This window comes from Diospyros lotus, chromosome 9, assembly GCF_014633365.1.
Source record: "Diospyros lotus cultivar Yz01 chromosome 9, ASM1463336v1, whole genome shotgun sequence".
NCBI lineage: Eukaryota > Viridiplantae > Streptophyta > Magnoliopsida > Ericales > Ebenaceae > Diospyros > Diospyros lotus.
The window spans coordinates 2,872,974-2,891,761 of record NC_068346.1 but is presented as its reverse complement, the minus strand read 5'-3'; the positions used below and the strand labels follow the sequence as shown (position 1 = coordinate 2,891,761).

At 37.6% G+C, this 18,788-nt stretch overlaps 3 protein-coding genes and 1 pseudogene across 4 annotated transcripts; 2 read left to right on the top strand and 2 right to left on the bottom strand.

Annotated features, from left to right (window-relative positions):
• Positions 1-27: 27 nt before the first annotated feature.
• Positions 28-7,948, bottom strand: LOC127809942 (uncharacterized protein At1g32220, chloroplastic-like). 2 transcript variants are annotated; one of them, XM_052349126.1, is made up of 11 exons: positions 7,802-7,948; positions 7,437-7,534; positions 5,772-5,889; positions 5,579-5,667; positions 4,410-4,465; positions 4,277-4,332; positions 3,502-3,595; positions 2,998-3,077; positions 1,831-1,873; positions 589-680; positions 28-355 (listed from the first exon to the last, which is right to left on the bottom strand). In XM_052349126.1, the coding sequence occupies exons 2-11, from the start codon at positions 7,493-7,495 to the stop codon at positions 176-178; spliced, it is 867 nt and encodes a 288-aa protein (XP_052205086.1). In that variant the 5' UTR covers positions 7,496-7,534; positions 7,802-7,948; the 3' UTR covers positions 28-175. The 2 variants fall into 2 exon arrangements, with proteins under 2 accessions (XP_052205086.1, XP_052205085.1); XM_052349125.1 differs by lacking the exon at positions 7,802-7,948 and having other exon boundaries at positions 7,437-7,597.
• LOC127809941 (uncharacterized) lies at positions 7,801-11,229 on the top strand. The gene is made up of 6 exons (XM_052349123.1): positions 7,801-7,943; positions 9,111-9,435; positions 9,512-9,728; positions 9,894-10,431; positions 10,512-10,610; positions 10,745-11,229. The coding sequence occupies exons 1-6, from the start codon at positions 7,883-7,885 to the stop codon at positions 11,002-11,004; spliced, it is 1,500 nt and encodes a 499-aa protein (XP_052205083.1). The 5' UTR covers positions 7,801-7,882; the 3' UTR covers positions 11,005-11,229.
• A 140-nt stretch (positions 11,230-11,369) lies between these two features.
• Positions 11,370-16,915, top strand: LOC127810018 (protein trichome birefringence-like 19; annotated as a pseudogene).
• A 117-nt stretch (positions 16,916-17,032) lies between these two features.
• On the bottom strand, positions 17,033-18,487 carry LOC127810017 (protein trichome birefringence-like 19). Its single transcript, XM_052349235.1, has 2 exons — positions 17,954-18,487; positions 17,033-17,848 (listed from the first exon to the last, which is right to left on the bottom strand). Exons 1-2 carry the CDS (start codon positions 18,485-18,487, stop codon positions 17,033-17,035), a joined length of 1,350 nt encoding a protein of 449 aa, XP_052205195.1.
• Positions 18,488-18,788: the final 301 nt, after the last annotated feature.

The window sequence follows — 18,788 nt, the reverse complement described above, 5'->3', positions numbered from 1 at the left end:
TAAAAAAGAACCCAAATCGCAGAAGAATTGAAGTAACAAGAGAAGCAACAGCTCCCCTCCACCAGTTCTTATATCAACAGCCAAAAGAATCTGAAATAATTACAAATCTCACCATCTGAATAACGCATTTTGATCTTATTGGGGGAAAAAAAAGTGTTCTTATGTCACAAAGAGACTAAGCTGTCTTCTGTTGGCCATAGCGTAAGAGACCAAACACATCAATTACTCCCGGAGGGAACACTGGATCAGTTGCGGCTCTAACAGCAACCCTTGCCAGTGAATTCACATTGACCGGAGGCGTAAACAGAGGGCCAACCACCGGAATTTGGCTGAGTGGCTTCGCTTGTTGGAGAACCTGCAGTGATCATTCGTTGCGAAAAGACCATTAATTTGTGCGCATAGTGAACTCGAAACTGAAACAGCATAGCAAGCCTTTATCCCATCATGTGGAGTCAGCTCAAAACTGAAACGTGCATTCTACAAGCTAAAACTTTTTTTATTTTTTGGGTGGGGGAAATGTGTTGATGGGAATTATCTGAAGAGTAAATCATAAATGGTTGATGAAACTGCGACGAGTAAATCTCTCACCATCTCCAATGGAGCCCCTATAATGCCTAAAGGTAACTCCAAGGTCCCAACTTTCCGGGTGCCATGTATGAAACCTGGCCTCAGAATAACACCTGGAGGGAAAACAATGAGACGATCATAGCATATATACTAAAACCTGGCCTCAGAATAACACCTGGAGGGAAAACAATGAGACGATCATAGCATATATACTAATTTTCTACACAGCACTATGCATTCATATTTGTATAATCTTAGTATGAGCCATGTTAAGTTGAAGATGTTTAAAGATATAATGGGGCCATAGAATGTAGAGACAAATTAAAGTTCGGGTCAAAAGGAAATAGAGGAATAGCATGTGTTCTTGGATGTCATGAGCCACACAATTACTAAACTTTGAGAGAGAGTAAGCAAAGATTAAGAAGAAAACTAAGGGGTCTAGAAACCAATTCGGTTTCATGCCTAGTAGGTCAACAAGGAAAGCTATAGGTAGCGTTTGTTAAAATATGTAAAATAAGGTTATATCAAGATAAAGTCGAAATACTTTTCAGACTAAGATATGGAATGATCAAGATAAGTTTGAGAAACATTCTAAGATTTTTATCACACAGTTTGTTAAATTTTTTGGAATGCACTGAAAGACATATGCGTCATTTTTTCTTATCTGTAAGGTCTAAGATATGATTATCTGGAGGGGGAATGGGGGGGAGAGAAAACACATATTTGGAAAATGTCAGATAAGAAGTCACGTGATTTCTTTTCCAAGAGTTACCAGATAAGTTTAACAAATATATTAAAAATGACAAAAGTCTGAAATTCTTTCTATATCTTACCTTTTCTAGTCTATATATTGGTTGACAAACACTATCTTAATGAACAAATATAGAGATAAACAAAATGATTTACATATGATGTTAATAATCGATGAACTTTAAATCTCCCACAGCTTAAGACTTGAAGAGTGTCCTTTTAACTGGCATCGTTAGTTGTGTCAAGTGCACAACTATAACTTGTCCAAGTCTCCCTAGGGCTTGATATAGGAATTACCTAGGTCACATCCTAACAAGACGCAATGTTAGCCATCCCATCCTTATGCCTTTTTATCCATGAAAACCAAAAATAAAACAATAAGAAAACAAAAATAATTACTAAAGAACATGAGCACACACATGTAAGAAAATATGTCATTTGCCAAAAGAGATGCTTTTTTCCAGTAAAAAAACTGTGCCGGCATAAGAAAGCTAATAATGTCTATGAGCTTACCTCCATAAGGAAATCTGATCATTAGCTCTGTTTCAGCTGCTCTCTGTATCAGAATACAATAAAAGGCCTTCATCAGAAAATGGATGAGGTAGGTTCATAACTGATAGGTTATTTAGTCATGTTGATTTATTTTTATTTTATTTAGATTTTTGGATTTTATATACTTTGCTGGGATAATTGTAATTCAATTTGTAATTTACAGTAATTATCTTTTACTTGGACTTCAGCCTCTAATAGAAAATTCAGTTTTGTTTGATACTGATTACTCTCTCGGGCCCCTGCCCCGCCACCACAACACCCCACCCCCCCCCCCCCCCCCAATCCCACAAAACCCCCCCAACAATACTTCTCCTCTTCCTCTCCCCCAATTCCTTCTCTTCGCCTGCAATCTACTGCAGCTATCATTGGCGGTCTCACATCAAATTGCTATCAGAGCAAACCTGGATTTCTAGCATCCCATTTGCTTCAGTTACAGCACTAAAACTCAACATCAACAACAAACATTACAACAACAGAATTCTGATTCGTGGCATCCCACTTCTATCAGTTACAGAACTAACACCTGACATCAGCAACCAACATTACAGCAACAGCATGGTGACAACTGCTGCTATTGAAGAATTGTGCAGTCACTGTTGCCAAAGCTGATCACAGCAACTGATGTAGAACAAAACATCATATGTCAAAAGTCTTCTCAATTATAAGAAATTGACAAGAACTCAAGATTGATTTATCTTCAACAAGGGGATATTGATGAAGTCGTGCTGATTGGGATGCACAAGATACCAAATAAAGATACTAATTTTAAGTGATTAGGGATTTATTTATTTATTTTTCTTTTGTTTTTTTTGTGCCACCCGCCGGGGGGGGGGGACCATAACTATAAATAAAAATTTGAGATATATAGACATATTACTCAGCATGCAACAAATGTATCAATTACTGGAGTCATTTAACATGTTCCATACTTCATGCATCAGTTCATATTAAAACTAATACAAGTTTCTTTAAAAAAAAAAAAAAGAAGACATTAAACCAACCTTGAACTAGAAAGTCAAAAACATTTACCCACCAACTATTCTGTTTGGTCCTTAAAAATGACATGAGACACATTAATGAGTTCTTCACATTTTATGAACTTTTCACTAAAAAATAAGAGACTAGTACCTTTCCCTCATAATATCCTTGTAGAAGGTAATTTGCCAAACCAAACTCAGCAGCAGAGACATAAACAAATCTTTTTACACCTGCAGAAATTAATGCTATTAGATATGCTTCTTCTATCTTTTGGTGTTAGTATTTAGTATACATATTTTGACAGTTGACAACCAAGAAACTTTTGAAAACAACTCTAGCCAATCCCTTATATAAGCTCTGAATGACTAGAAATTCTCTCTTTCTGCTCAGTTATGTCTGCTCAGTCTTCCCTGGCATTTTCTTAACCTTTTTCCTTCTCTCTTTTGTTTTCCACCCTCAGTCCTCCAATATATATTTATATATATATATATATTGCAATTATAAGATTTAACAATGATTTCTCATCCCTTCTAATATTTAAAACAGCATTTCTTTTCTTCCTTTATTTTAGATTTTTTCCATTTCTTACCGTAAGTCCATTAGAAATCCCTGATAAGATTTCGAGAAGAAAATTCGAAAGCAAGTATGAAATACCTTGTTCAGCAGCTGCTCTAATAGCATTTATGTTTGCAGTCCCATTGATTTTATACATAAATGAGTTTGAGCCAAAACCTCCAACACATGAGATCTACAAATTTCATCTTAGATCAAGAAAGGCACCAGCGCATATTAGATTGAAAATGGAAAAAGGAAATACAAGGAAAACAGGGCAACAACTGAAGACACAAGGCATCGAGTACTTGGAACAGATAATAAGTAAACACATTTACCAAAAACAAACAAGATTGACTTTAGTGCCCTTCAAGAGTTGAAATGTTAGAAACAAATGCAGTTGCATGCTGGTAAGGATTATTCAAAACCCAAATGAATATTTGAGGGTAAATTGTAAGTTTCAATGCAGTCAATTTGGTTGATCCTTCATTGTTACAGCTTTGCAATAGAATCAAGGTTCCAGAATAATAGGCCAACCAAACTGATACATTGATTGGATTTGGGCACTCAAAAACCAAAACCGCTTACATAACCAGTCAAAAGCCTACATCTAAGTTCTCTAATAGTAGTTCCTGTATGGGACTCATGTCAACATACAGGAACTACTATTAGAGAACTCACAAAGAATATAAATAATTGCCCAATTTATGGTTGTTCTGTGCCATGTAAATTAGGAACTGGAAACAGTTTGGGGATCACAATGTTTGATGATGAACCCCAGCAGACCCGAACCCTTATCTACTTCCTTAACTTTTATTATACAAGGGAATTTATGTAACCTAAGGTTACAGAGAATATTAACCAAAAGAACTTGTACCACACAGGTCACTCCATTCAGTGCATTCTTCAATGAATCAGTTGAAAGCAGATTCCCTGTGTGAAAAATAGAAGAGATTTATACTTTCTATGTATACCTATATGAAAATAAAACCAAATATAGTCTTGCCAACCTTGATGCCAAAAGACATTGTTAGCCCAAGACTTGTATAGAGATGGCCTCCCAGATCTGGCAATAAAGAAAAGAAGCATTTTTAATTATATCTATATCTGAAACTGAAAGATATTCAGAGTTAATACCATTTAGTTTGAGATGATCAAGCTATGGAACCTGCAGAGAAAACAGGACAAATAATCCTCCAAATACATGGTTGAAGGACCTTCACATATACTCGTGAACAAAATATAGATTTGCATGTCTTATTTATTATATCCAGAATGATAAGCTGCCACTGGACTAACATGGATGAACATCACATGAAAGGTACTATACAACCTATGTCCTACATTTAAAAATGAAGTCCACATCTCTGTTCCATTATTACAAAACACACAAGACTATAGATAGAAATGGTGAAAGTGGGATGGCATAAGTAGTCAAATCTTTCAAATGAAAAGACAATCCTTATAATAAATCCAGGAACTTGCACGTCAAAAGACTTAATTCTAGCCAATTGAAAGGATCTTCTGATCAATCCAGAGATCATTTGGAAAGGAAAAAATAAGCCTATCCATTAAAGACTTAGAATTCATGTAGCATATCCTTACAAGATTGTGTTCGTTAGGAAGTAGTTCAAATAGATTTGGTCCTTCTGTATGGAGAAAAGATGTGTCAGCATATCCTTACAATTGGAGACTTAGAATTCATGCAGCAGACCCTACTTTCTGGCCTCAAGGCTTGTTATGATGATGATGATGATGATAACTCATAATGTACAGATTTCATAATGTATAATTTCCCTATACCTTTCTAATATGTGCTTTCTTTCCTTTCTAGAAAGAAAATCAAGGAAAGTAGGAAACTGCCACATGCCTCCCATATTTTTTAAACTCTCTTGTAGAATTGTATATGTATTTTAGGTGTTGAAATTAAACCCAAAATCATGAAAGATGCCCCCTCAAAATAGTTCAAACTTCAAAAACATAAGTATGCTCTTATTTGGATGCAAAGGAATATATCAAGTGGTATTCCTTCTACCAGAAAGACATGCTATGTAAATCAAATAGCTCTAAAAAATTCATACAGACAATTTAGTCCTAGTTTGGTATCTTTTGACAAATTTACTTTCCAAAGAAGACTGTTGAAACTAAACATAACATATTGCGGCTGCACTAGCCTTACCGGCTCAGGCTAGATACATTTAGACCACGCATCACAGCTTCTCTGCATACATGAGAACCAACAAACCCACTTCCACCTAAAACAAGTAACTGAATCAACAACAAATAAAAATTAATATATTCTAAAAAGTATTGTTACAAGCATAAGTAAAATAAGAAGTAAGCAGCTCTAGTCCATTGATCAAACAGATCACCTTGTCTGTTGGAGGTGGTGGGACTTCGACTGTCTCTGCTTCCTCCACTTTAATATGTTCTTCCATCTTGCTAGGATCTGTTGACAGTAACCTCCCATTTCTAGACATGGTCACTATTCTGCATCACAAGTAGCAAAAAAATTAATTAAATTAAGACAAAAAAATCAAGTTCCATGTATACAGAGGTGGAACTCAAACCTTTCTCTGGAAGGGAAACCATAATCCACTAATTAAGAAAATTGGGAAAATCAAATACGTGTGTGATGGAGAAAATAGGAGCAACATACATTTTGAGCATGAAATATCAGCAACGGATTCTAGCCTCTAATACTAAGGGTTTTTTTTTACATAAACTTGCTATATCCATGACCAGAAGGTACTATAAACATATGAGAATGAAATGTTCCACTTAATATCCATGTAAAAATGAAAAGAGTCGCTGTCCTCCCTTATATCTAATGGCTTGTAGTCATGAAATGAACAAGAGTAAGTCTTCCTTTTTCTATCGGGCTGCGCATGTCAGTGAATGCCTGTCTTCACAAACTACCTTCAACTTTTCACTCCATTTACACACAGAAAGACTTTTCCTTTTTTGGCTATTTTGAAACACAAAGACATTGATTGACTACCACTTGCCTTGAACTGGAGGAAGATTGCTACACCCTAACTTATTATCAAGTCCCAGGCTATTTGTTTCAAGAACAAAATACCCAGATGCTTCCACGTAGATTCGTACTTTAAAATACAGGATCAAAAGCTATTTTTAACATATAAATTCTTATCTATTCCAACCAAAGAAATGGAAACATATGTTAAACCTTTCTTGTAAGGGACAAATTTATTCTTTCGTGACTTTAGTGGCCAAGCAATAAAATCATGATTAAAATCTAGGCCATTGAGTTTAAGGCCACTTGGTTGGATTTGTTTAGCAATAAATAATGAAAACAAACTTGATCAACGCAAAGCTACTTCAAGATTTAGCTTAACATGGAAATCTCTATAGGTACACAATAAATAAGGAAAATAAACAATGAGATTTTAGGAACTGGATGAAGAACATCAGCTTCCATTTCAAACAAATTTCTCACCTACAAACTTCTTCTGTCTTCAAATCTCTTGGCTATAAAAATCTTAATCCTTTGAGGAAAAAATTAAATGCACATGATCATATGTAATGTCTGTAACTAGGATTTTCCAACTGAAACGAAAATGAAGGACAAGTGACATTAATTCTTACCAGTGCATTAAATGTACAAATAACATTAACTTTCCAATTATTTTGTTTTCCTTCCAACCAAACACAGCAAGGGTTTTATAGACACACTTGCCTCTGGATTACACAATTGAATAAGCTATTCTGGATACTTATTCAGCTACAAGAAACAATGACTCACTCCCCCCTGAACCAAGAGTAAACACCTTACAATATGAAGCATAGTTTCACACACCAAAACACAAACTTGACGCCCATTTCAATCCAAATCATCACTCCGCGAAGCACCCATTTCAGAAACAATCACTAAAAGCATATAACACGAACTAAATCATGAATGTCAGAAACACAAAATCAACGAATACAAGGAAACAAGAAATTGACAAAATTTGCGGTTTGTCATTCGAAAAATCACACACGAAAACGAAAAAAGAACGCTTTGGAGCGCTTACTTGAGACGGGAGAAGGTCAAGTGCGATTGCAGCAAACGCGAAGCGATCGTCCTCGCCATAATGCCCGCGTCTCCTCTGGATTTTGGGTTTTCTGGGTTCTGTGAGACGAGACTCGTGAAAGTTAGAAAGAGAATCGAATCAAACCCCAATCGCGGGTTTCCTCTTACTATAAATATTCTTCCGCAAAATTATTAATTATTTTTTATTTTTTATTAATTATAAATGTAATTTATTTATTAAGTTCCAAGGTTTCAAACCGGTCCACTGCCGCCGCCAGAAGTCAGAGCCCCGGCCCGCCGACATTGAATCTTAAAGAAATCGACCATCTTAGCTGTCAGTTGCAGAGAGAGAATTGAAACCCTAACCTCGTGAGGAGTCGTTTATCTGCCAGCTTCGGAATTTATTTGTTAGTTGGGTCTCCACCAAGCTCTTTGCGTCCCTCAACAATGGCACACTCGTCTCCCTGTTTCTACGCAAACACATCTTCGAGCATCTGCTGCGCCAAAGGTAACTTCCGACCCCTTTGCTGCGCCAAAGCTCTTTGCTTCTTTGTTCTGTTCTGTTCTGTTCGCTGGGAGTGAAATTTGTTACCTTATGTTTGAGGATCTGAAGCTGCTTGATTTTGGAAAAGAATAAAAGGTTTTTGTTAATTCCAAAATTATTGACATACGAAAAGATTATGTGAAGATAGTTTGGTTTTCAGTTTTGCAAATTGTAGACATGAAGGAAACAAAAATATGGTGAGCATAGACAAAGGGTTCTGTTTTCTGGGTTGAGTGTAATAAATACAAGAATGGGGCAGTAAAAAGGAAGAAAGAATATTATGATCCCTTATTGAGAGATTAGTATGGCAAGGGAAAAGGGTGCATATTTCTTTTATTGAACAGTTTGAACTCCCCAGAAAATTTAAGTAAGATCTCGTTAATTGAGGTAACATTTTGGAGAATTTTGGCATTGTTGTTCTGGAGGAAAGAAAAGGTTTGTAAAAAGAGCGTGGATCGCCGAGTGTTTTGTAACTTCTTCTTGGTTATTTTGTCCTAATTGTGGTAACTTACTTGGTTTTGTGGTACAGAGAGGGTAGGCTTAATTGGTTTATTTTTTTGAGTTGTGGTATATTTTATAGTTGTAATTAGGTTAAAATTAGTTGGATTGATACTTGGGATGCCCTCCCTTGCCGGGCTCGCCGCTCGGTCCTACGATTTTCTCCTTTGCCGGGCTCGCCGCTCGGTCCTACGATTTTCGACAGAAAAGATAAATCTAAGTCTGATTCACAATGACTATGCAGGGAGTGGATTTGAACCTTAGTTGGATTGATACTTTGCTATTATGGAAGTTAGTTTGTTTTATACACCATCAATTGATCACATCCATCAATTGAAGAAGATATAACTCATGGATACTAGGTGAAGGCCCTAATTACCTGCCCTCTCCAGATCTTCTTAAAACTTCAGTCTACTTTTGTTTCCTGTAGCTTACTGAAAAGAGTTTCCAAAAATCTGCTTTACGTTAGTTCACCAGTTAATCTCAAGTTCGTAATTTATCATCTGGTAGGAGTGCGCATCAAGTATGCTACATCAAATTGTTAATTTTATAGTAGAGGGCGGTCTCTCATCGCCTGTTATATACCCTACTGCTCTAGTTTACATATGCTTGAACTACCATTTTCATCTTCAGGTAAAGAGCAAAGTCCTAGTTTTAAATTGAAGACAAAACCAATCTATCAGAAGGTTTCGCCTGGTTATAGAGCCAGAGCAGCAGTAAATGCTGGTTTTAGCACGACTGAAATTCCTCGTCAGTGGTACAATCTAATAGCAGACCTTCCAATTAAACCTCCTCCGCCTTTGCATCCAAAGACTTTTGCACCAGTAAAACCAGAGGATCTGTCCCCTCTATTTCCTGATGAGTTGATTAAGCAGGAGGCAAGCAATGAGCAGTTCATCGATATCCCAGAAGAGGTTCTTGATGTTTATCGGATTTGGCGCCCAACCCCCTTGATCAGGTTTGTTCTGTTGGGAGGTGATATTATTTGCTTGCACCATGGCAGGAAGAATCTAATATTTTTTGTTCAACTTCAGAGCCAAGAGGCTGGAGAAGCTGCTTGATACACCTGCTAGAATCTATTACAAGTATGAAGGCGGAAGCCCAGCTGGGTCACACAAACCTAATACTGCAGTCCCGCAGGTCTGGTACAATGCACAAGAAGGCGTAAAGAATGTCGTGACAGAAACTGGAGCTGGTCAATGGGGGAGTGCACTGGCCTTTGCCTGCAGCCTATTTGGTCTAAACTGTGAGGTAAGATGTTGAGTAGTTTATCCTCGTGACATTGTTATAATCAGTTCTGCTCTGATGTATTTAAGCATTTAATTTTAATTGTTATCGGATGAGCTGTGTAATTCTGCTCTACGCACCTATTTGAAGTATTTCCACTACCCATCTCATCTCTTTTTCTTTGAACAGGTGTGGCAGGTCCGTGCATCTTTTGACCAGAAGCCTTACCGTAAACTTATGATGCAAACTTGGGGTGCTAAGGTGCATCCTTCTCCTTCCACTATTACTGAGGCTGGTCGGAGAATCCTTCAAATGGACCAGGGAAGTCCAGGCAGTTTAGGAATAGCAATTTCAGAAGCCGTGGAAGTTGCAGCTATGAATGCTGATACCAAGTATTGTCTGGGGAGCGTTCTCAACCACGTGTTGCTGCATCAGACTGTTATAGGTGAGGAATGCATAAAGCAGATGGAGGCCATTGGCGAGACCCCAGATGTGATCATCGGTTGTACAGGGGGCGGGTCCAATTTTGCAGGGCTTAGTTTTCCATTTATTCGTGAGAAGCTCAAAGGAAAAATCAACCCGAATATTGTAGCTGTTGAACCTACAGCATGTCCATCTCTAACAAAAGGCATTTATGCGTATGATTATGGCGATACAGCAGGGATGACCCCGTTGATGAAGATGCACACGCTAGGGCATGACTTTATACCAGACCCTATCCATGCTGGTAAAATATTTGTCTTGCTGGCTGCTACTTTTACTTACTTATTGGCCTCTTGATTTAAGTATGCATTATATATATTACAGGGGGTTTGCGCTACCATGGCATGGCACCGTTGATTTCACACGTCTATGAACTTGGCTTCATGGAAGCCCTTGCAATCCCTCAGACAGAATGCTTTCAAGGTATATATATATATATATATATATATATATATATTCATCCTCTGCCTCTCTCTCCTTCTCTCCTGATGCCTAAGATACTTTGCTGATAGCGGTTGCATCATATTGTTCAAGATTTTAACTTTGCATTGTTGCAGGAGCCATACAGTTCGCAAGGTCTGAAGGGCTGATACCCGCACCAGAACCGACTCATGCCATAGCCGCCACCATTAGGGAAGCTCTCCACTGTAAAGAAACCGGGGAATCAAAAGTCATTCTGATGGCAATGTGTGGACACGGTCATTTTGACCTGCCAGCCTATGAGAAATATTTGAACGGGAGTATGGTTGATTTGGACTTTGACGAGGAAAAGATACAGAAATCATTGGCCGATATTCCTCAGCTGGCTAACGCTTAGGAATCAAGTGTCGGCTAATGCTTCTCCATTACAAGGTATGTTCTAGCTAGCTTAATTAGAAGCCAACGCAGAAATATATGCTCGAATAATGCTTGCTTTTGGAATCAATCTTGTTGTTGTTGAGTTGAATTAGATGCAAGAATCTTGTTCTTGTTGTTGTTGTTGTTGATGTTGATGTTCTCAATTATATATATATATATATATATATAGAACTTCTTCCTGGCATATGCAGCTATCAAATCTGTTCTTCTTCTCCTGGACATCTTCTTGAGTTGAATTAATGCTCTCAATTATCACTTTTTCTTATTCCAAGATCATGTAAAACCAGGAGAACCTATTTAGTGAATTGATTTGAATATTGTTATCAATAAATGATCTTAACTTTTCTTTTTACCTCTAAATGAAAAAAATATATATATTTATTAAAGCTCATTTTACGATGATTTCTTTTTACCTCTAGATAAACCTATTTAGGTTTGAAGTAATTGCAAAAAGCACTCCTCATGTTTTAGAAATAAAAATAACCTCTCTTCTTGTTAAATAGAGAGGGGAAATGACCATTTCATTTTCATTCTCTCTTCTCTTTTCTCTCATTTAATAAAAGATAACTGAAATAAAAAATAAAAAAAAGGGAAAAATGATTTACCCACTGGGTTCATCCTCGACGTCGGTGATGAATGTGAACCTAAATTGATTTATCGGCAATGTTGGCAATGAACTCAATGGATTTCGTGCCAATGTGCCATGTATCTAGATGGGTTTGAACCCTTTGAAACAAAGGGAAAGAGAGATAAGAAGAATGACCTTTTGCTAGACAAGAGTAGAGGTGATCGGTGGGGACAAATATAGTGGCAGTCATGGCCCAGGTGGTGGCAAGAGTAAAGGCAATTCAGTCACAAGAGAAGAAAGCAAGAGAGCAGGTGTAAGTTCAGTCGTGAGAGAAAAGTTGAGAGAGAGAGAAAAAAAAAGAGAGAAATTTTTTAAATATAAGAATATTTTAATTCTTTATAAGTATTTAATTAAATTAACTAACGATACCATAAAATTGTAACACAACTTTAAACTTAATACATCATGTAATATTCTACCTCAATACAACATGTAATTAATTATCCTTTTGTTATCTTTGCTCCATTTGCCAACTCTGATGCTAACGTGGACAGTCCGATTAGAAAGTGACAGCAAAATCATGAAATAAGAATTGATTATAGAAAGCGTACAAACAAAGTAATTAAGCACCAAAATTTGTAGCTTCCGACCAATTCATGACTTTTTTAAGATTTAAGGATAATCGAATATGTCCTTAAGATCAAAACAACTTACACATCATCTCCTCCCTCCATAGACAGCTCTTTGATGTTACAAATAAATAATTGAATAATTAATCCAAACCCAATATCATTGTTCTAAACAAATATATATATAATATCATGCATGCATGCGTCTTATAAAGATCTGTAATTAAACAAATATTATATATTGTTATATTATTACTGTCCCAATTCAATATTATTGAATAAGTTAATTTGAAGTAATTAATACCAGTGTTTCTGCGCAGATGGCCATTTGCATTACTTCAAGGATTTTGGCGTAAAAAAAAGTCATATTAGATCATTATGGTAGATGAATAAGCAAATTAACATTCCACCCAAAATCCGTGTTCATTCAGGGGACATACACCTTTAGTTTTTAATTTGGATTATATATATATATATGAGCATGCCAGCTCTCTCTATCCACTGATGCTAGCTCCCCCATCTCCCTCCATCTCTCTTTCATGGAGCTTTCCATTGCAGCAGGCAAAGAGCAGCAGACAATGCAGAAAACTTGCAAGATAATCACAATATTAGTAGTAGTTTTAACAGTGCTCCTCTTCACCACTATCCCCAATATTAGTAGTAGTTTTAACAGTGCTCTTCTTCACCACTATCCCTCTCTGTTACCCTCTTCTTCTTCTTCTTCATGAACGATATAATTCATTAGAAATGGAAACAAGTAGTGATGATGATGATGATGACAAGCACTGCGATATATTCAGGGGGGAATGGGTGCCAAACCCAGATGCACCATACTACACAGAAGCAACATGCTGGGCCATCCATGAGCATCAGAACTGCTGCATCAAGTGTGGAAGGCCCATAGTTCTGAAAGGTGCAAGGCGTAGCGAGGCGCAAAGAATCCTGGAGCCTGAGACGCGAGGCGCACGAGACGAGGCGCGCCTTTGCGAAGCGAGGCGCACCTTTTAAAAAAAAACTCAAAATCTTGTAAAATCATAAAAAAATTATCAAATTATCAATAATAACACATGCATATCATTAATGTTTCATTATCTTCAAATTCTAAACTAACAATATAAAAATTAATTCATTCATCATGCAATTTTTAAACTAGAAACATCATCAAAGTTCAAACTTAAAGTCTCAAACTCAAACAAGTACCAATCATCGTGTAAAGTTCTAAACAAACATATAAACACTACAAGTCCACAATCAATAAAGAAGTTTTAATCATCATCATCATCATACCCTTCACCAAATTAAAAATCATCATCTTACGGTGCCATATTTTGCTCATCCCTGATTTCCTGTTATTTTTCTTCTTTTGCATGTACTCTCCAATCTCTTGTTTTATTGGAGGACATTTTGGAATAGCTTTAGTATTCTCCACAATCAATAAACACTACAAGTCCATAATCAAGAAAATGATTTCATTTTGAAAAATGCTATTTTTCTAGGTCTGGAAGATTAGCGCATTTTTTCTAAGTCTGGAAGATTAGGGCATTATAAGGAGACATATAAGAAAATGTTTTCATTTTGAAAAACTATCTCCCGATATTCTGATAATTAATATTCATTGTTGTTAAAATGATTTTTAATGAATTTTTCAAGAAATAATAGGTACGTATTTTGGGATGGTAAAATCGCTAAATTCTGAGTTGTACTAAAATCAAAATTTTATTTTCTTATTGTTATGGATTTTGATTTTTTAGATATTTTTATTGAATCCAAATGGAGGATACTTTCTTATTTACATTTATGTATTAAAGTAAATGAAAGGTAAAATATAAATAAAAAAAAATGTAGACATTTACTTAAAGTAAAGAAATGTAAATAAGTAGTGATGTATACATGCTGAAACTGAGAATAGGGGATGCTGGAGAGGAGAGGAAGAAAGAATGCAGCAGGATGCAGGCGTGGGTTTCATGAGGCGCGCTTAGGCACGCCTCAGTGCCTTAGCGCCTCACCTTACAAGGCGAGCGCCTTGCAGAAGCCACCTCGCCTCAACCCAAGCAAGGCGCCAAATTGGCGCCTTAAGGCGCCTTGCGCCTAGGCGCGCCTTTAATAACTATGGGAAGGCCAGATTTAGGGTTTATCAAATGGAGTTGGAACCCAGACCATGATGGCTGTGAGCTTCCTGTTTTCAACCCATTTCAGTTTCTGGGGATTGTTAGAGGCAAGTCCATGGCCTTTGTTGGCGATTCTGTGTCCAGAAATCATATGCAATCCTTGCTTTGTCTAGGGTAAGCCCTCCCCCCCTTCTCTTTGAAAAATTTATGAACAGAATTTTTGTGTAAATTTCAAAATGCCACATAAATAAGATGGTAGTTATATTTTCGTAAAAATGAGATATTATAATCGCCATTTTGTTAAAAATGATGTTGGTGAAATGTAATCAATATGAGTTAAAAGGTGAATTGCGCTTTATAAGCATTAGCTGTATATACTTAATTTTTTTTTCACTAGAATTCTTTTCAAAACAAAATTTTAATCACTCTTTTGAGCCAATAAAACTGTGTGTCGCGTGTGATGCAACTACACTAAGTCGAGTCAAAGGTGACTTATGGCTTCCAAACAAAGGTTTCACTTTTATTAATAGAATCAAGATCAAGATCAAAGAGGAGTAGTGATTATCATCATTGTGTTTGTTTAGTTTGAATTTCTTTCTTCTCTTTCGCTTTAATTTTCTAGCACGCTCAGGTGGAAAATCCCGTGGATATTTCATCCACCGGCGACGAGAACTTCAAACGTTGGAAATACAAATCCTACTACTTCACAGTTGCAGCCTTCTGGACGCCATTTCTGGTGAGAGCCGAAACTGCAGACTCCGATGGCCCAACTCACACCGGCCTCTTCACCCTCTACCTCGACGAGCTCGACGAGAAATGGACGACCCAGATCGGGGACTTCGACTACGTCATCCTCTCCGCCGGCCACTGGCTCTCCCGGCCGGCCATGTACTACGTGGGCCTCCCCCTCGTCGGCTGCCGGTTCTGCCAGATGGCCGGCGTCACTGACCTGCCGGCGTGTTATGGCTACAGAAGGGCGTTCCGAACAGCTTTTAAGGCCATCAATGGATTGGAGAACTTTGAGGGGATCGTCTTCCTTAGAACTTTTGCACCATCCCACTCTGAAGGGGGTTATGGAACCAAGGCGGTATATATTGGTACAAATTTTTATATAAAAGCTAGTAATATCAAAATCATATTATAATAACATGCATAGCAAACCCTAAATCGGCCCACCTAGTAGCATCAACCAAGTGAATTTACTCATTTACCCCTACCTTTTCAATTAGCTATCGTAGTTGATGCTACTGGTTCGGCAGACCTAAAGAAATTTCTCTATTTTACAAGGATAGAGGAAAAGGATTATATTTGTACATAATTTTTTTTACTGCAAAGACCTTACTTTTGCAAATCGAATTATCATGGCTTTCTAGTCACAAAAGAACAAATTTATGGTTGTTTCTGGGTCTCAGCCTAGAATCTAATATGTGTGTAATTATACAAGACACAATATTTTTGCATATTTTTCTTGACAGGTGGGAATTGTGTGAGAACAAGGCCTTTTGGGAGAAATGAGACCCAGTTGGAGGGAGACAATTTGGAGCTTTACACGGTCCAAAATGGAGGAATTTAGGGCTGCTGAAGCAGAAGGGAGGAAGAGAGGGTTAAAGTATAGGTTGCTTGAAGTAACAAGGGCTATGGTGCTGAGACCAGATGGTCATCCCAACTGTTGTTAGAATTTTACGATTCACGATTTGAATCGTACGATTCGACTCGATTCATATAGAAAATGATTCGAATTTATAGGGTGAATCTAAAATTCATTAGAATCGTACGATTCACGATTCGAATCGTACGATTCGATTCGATTCATGTAAAAATCGAGTCGAATTTATAGAGTGAATCGAAAATTCTTTAGAATCAACTATAAATTGGATGAATCAACCGTGAATCACATGAATAGCATGATTCGTCCGATTCATCCAATGTGTGCAACTTCGTCTGCATATGCGCTTTAATCAAATATTTGTTCGATTTGGCTATCTTTGAAAACAAAAAGATGATGAAAATGATGAAGATGATGCTGCTCTTGAACTTGAAGATGGAGATGATTGATAACTAGTGAAGATTATGAACAATAGAGTTTATTAATAACCTTATAATTGTAGGGTTTTTTTTTTTCCCTAGCTTGTTATTTTGAAAGTGGTTTGGTTTGGCGCAATTTGAATTTAAAGGCAACATGAATATACTTTTACCTTTTGGTATAATTTTAAACTTAACAAATATATTTAGAAGTTTATTTATCTATTTATATTTAAAAGAATTGATCATAGTGGGCACATTATTTATTTTTTATGGATATATATTATGTATAGTTGAAATTGAGAATGTGTACCGAATCTTACGATTCGATTCGATTCGATTCTCGATTCATAAAATAAGAATTTTGATTCTCAATTCGAATCTCGATTTAACAACTATGATTCCAGTAGATATGGGCATTGTCCACAAGAGAAAGTGACTTTGTACAATGATTGTGTGCATTGGTGCTTGCCTGGCCCTATTGACACTTGGAGTGATTTCTTGATAGAGATGTTGAAGAGGGAGAAGAAAAGAAACTTATAATATATAACACTATCATGGAAGCCTAAATTCATGATCTCAACAAGCTTAGCATTGTGGACGGAGTAAAAAAAAAAATTAAATAGAATCTATTATAACATCTGAATCTGTTACCATCAGTTAGATGATATGTTCTTGGGGTTGTTGTGGCCTCATAACATGGAGCAGAAGCTCGTTCCATAAATCAACGGGGCCTGGCAGGCACCAGTGGAGGCAATCAGCAATGGCCTGCCTCTTCTCAGGCGGGTGGCCGTAATGGCTTGGATGGCCATCTGGCCTCATCCCCATGGCTTCTGTAACGTCCAGCAACCCAAGCTTCAGATTCAATCCCCTTGCTCTCCCCAATTCTCTTTCTGCTGCTCTGAACTCATCCACCTCAGTCAAGTAAAACTCCAAAACGTGAGCTTCCAATTCTTCTTCTTCCTTTGCATATGGCCTTGTCCTTGAACAATTCCCCCCCTTCGCCCAATCCTCAATCCCGAAATGCGTCGGTGATATCGTCCTCAAAAGCAGCAAGCCCTTGAAGTTTGGGGCCCTTCTCAGAATGGCCCTAAAGGCAGTTCTCAAGGCCATTCTGTAGCCATAGAACCTCGTGAGATCTGTGAAGTTCTCGTTTTGGCAATTGTGGCACCCAACAACCTCGCCCTTCTGGTAGTATATCAATGGCCTAGAGAACCAGTGGCCAGCTGACATGATCACATAGTCGAATTTCGCAATGTTAGATGCCCATTTCTCATCGACTTCATCCAAGTAGAGGTTCAGTAGATACTTGATCATGGGGGGAGAAGTAGCATTGCCGCCATTGCTTTTGCTTTTGTACTCCGAAAACCTCACCAAATTAGTCGACCATATGAGCGCTAGCGTGAAGTTGTAGTCGGCATAGACCCAGTGCTCGAATTCATCTCCCTCATTTGTGGCTTCTACGGGGCTGGCCACCTGCTGATCAATACATATATAAACAAGCAATATGGCATGTGAATTGATGAGAAGATACATAAGCAACACTAGCCAGCCAATGAGATGAGATAATGAACACTTAACACTGGCCAAGAGGCACCTGAGAGACTCGAGCTGATTTCTCCCCACCGAGTCCCCAATAAAGGCCATGGACTTGCCTCTAACAAGCTCCAAGAACTCGGCTGCGTCGAAGAGGGGGAGCTCGCATTCATCTGGCTTCCATCTCCACTTCATGAACTCGGTGTCTGGCCTCCCGAATTTCAGGCAGTTTTGGCGATCATCTATCCGGCATCTAGTCGAATTTGGGTAATAATATGGCCCCTCAGCATACGGAACCCACTTTCCTTTGAATATATTGCATTTAGAACCATTAATCGCAGTACCAGTAGTAGCTTTCCCAGCTGGAGACTCTAGTGGTGATGAAGACGGATCTTTTCTTGAGCCAATTGACGATGATGAATTAATCTTAGAAGACTGCACTGGAAATGGCGCCCTGTAACGAAGATAGAGGATGATGGAGAGAAGACCTAAGCTTAGCATTATTAGGATCACCGATCTCAAGCTGCTGATCAGAGGTTTCATTTTCACTCTGCGAGGCTTCAACATATCAACCTTCATTCACAGTACAGTTACCGTAGCCATGCATAAAAGAATCAACTTCAATATTAATTAATTAATGAGAAGGAAAGTACTTAAATTTTAGGTTCACTAGCTAGAAACACACAATTCCGAGCTGATTAAAGCCAATAATACCCAGAAATTAAAGCCAATATATATGCTCATTCATAAACTGAAGGAGTAGTAGTGTTCAGCAACCCTGCTGGCTCTATACTTTAATTCTAATAACTTCAGAATTTGATCTTCAGTTGTTTGTAACGTACATATACTAGCATTCTAACAGCTTAACTTAATACATCAT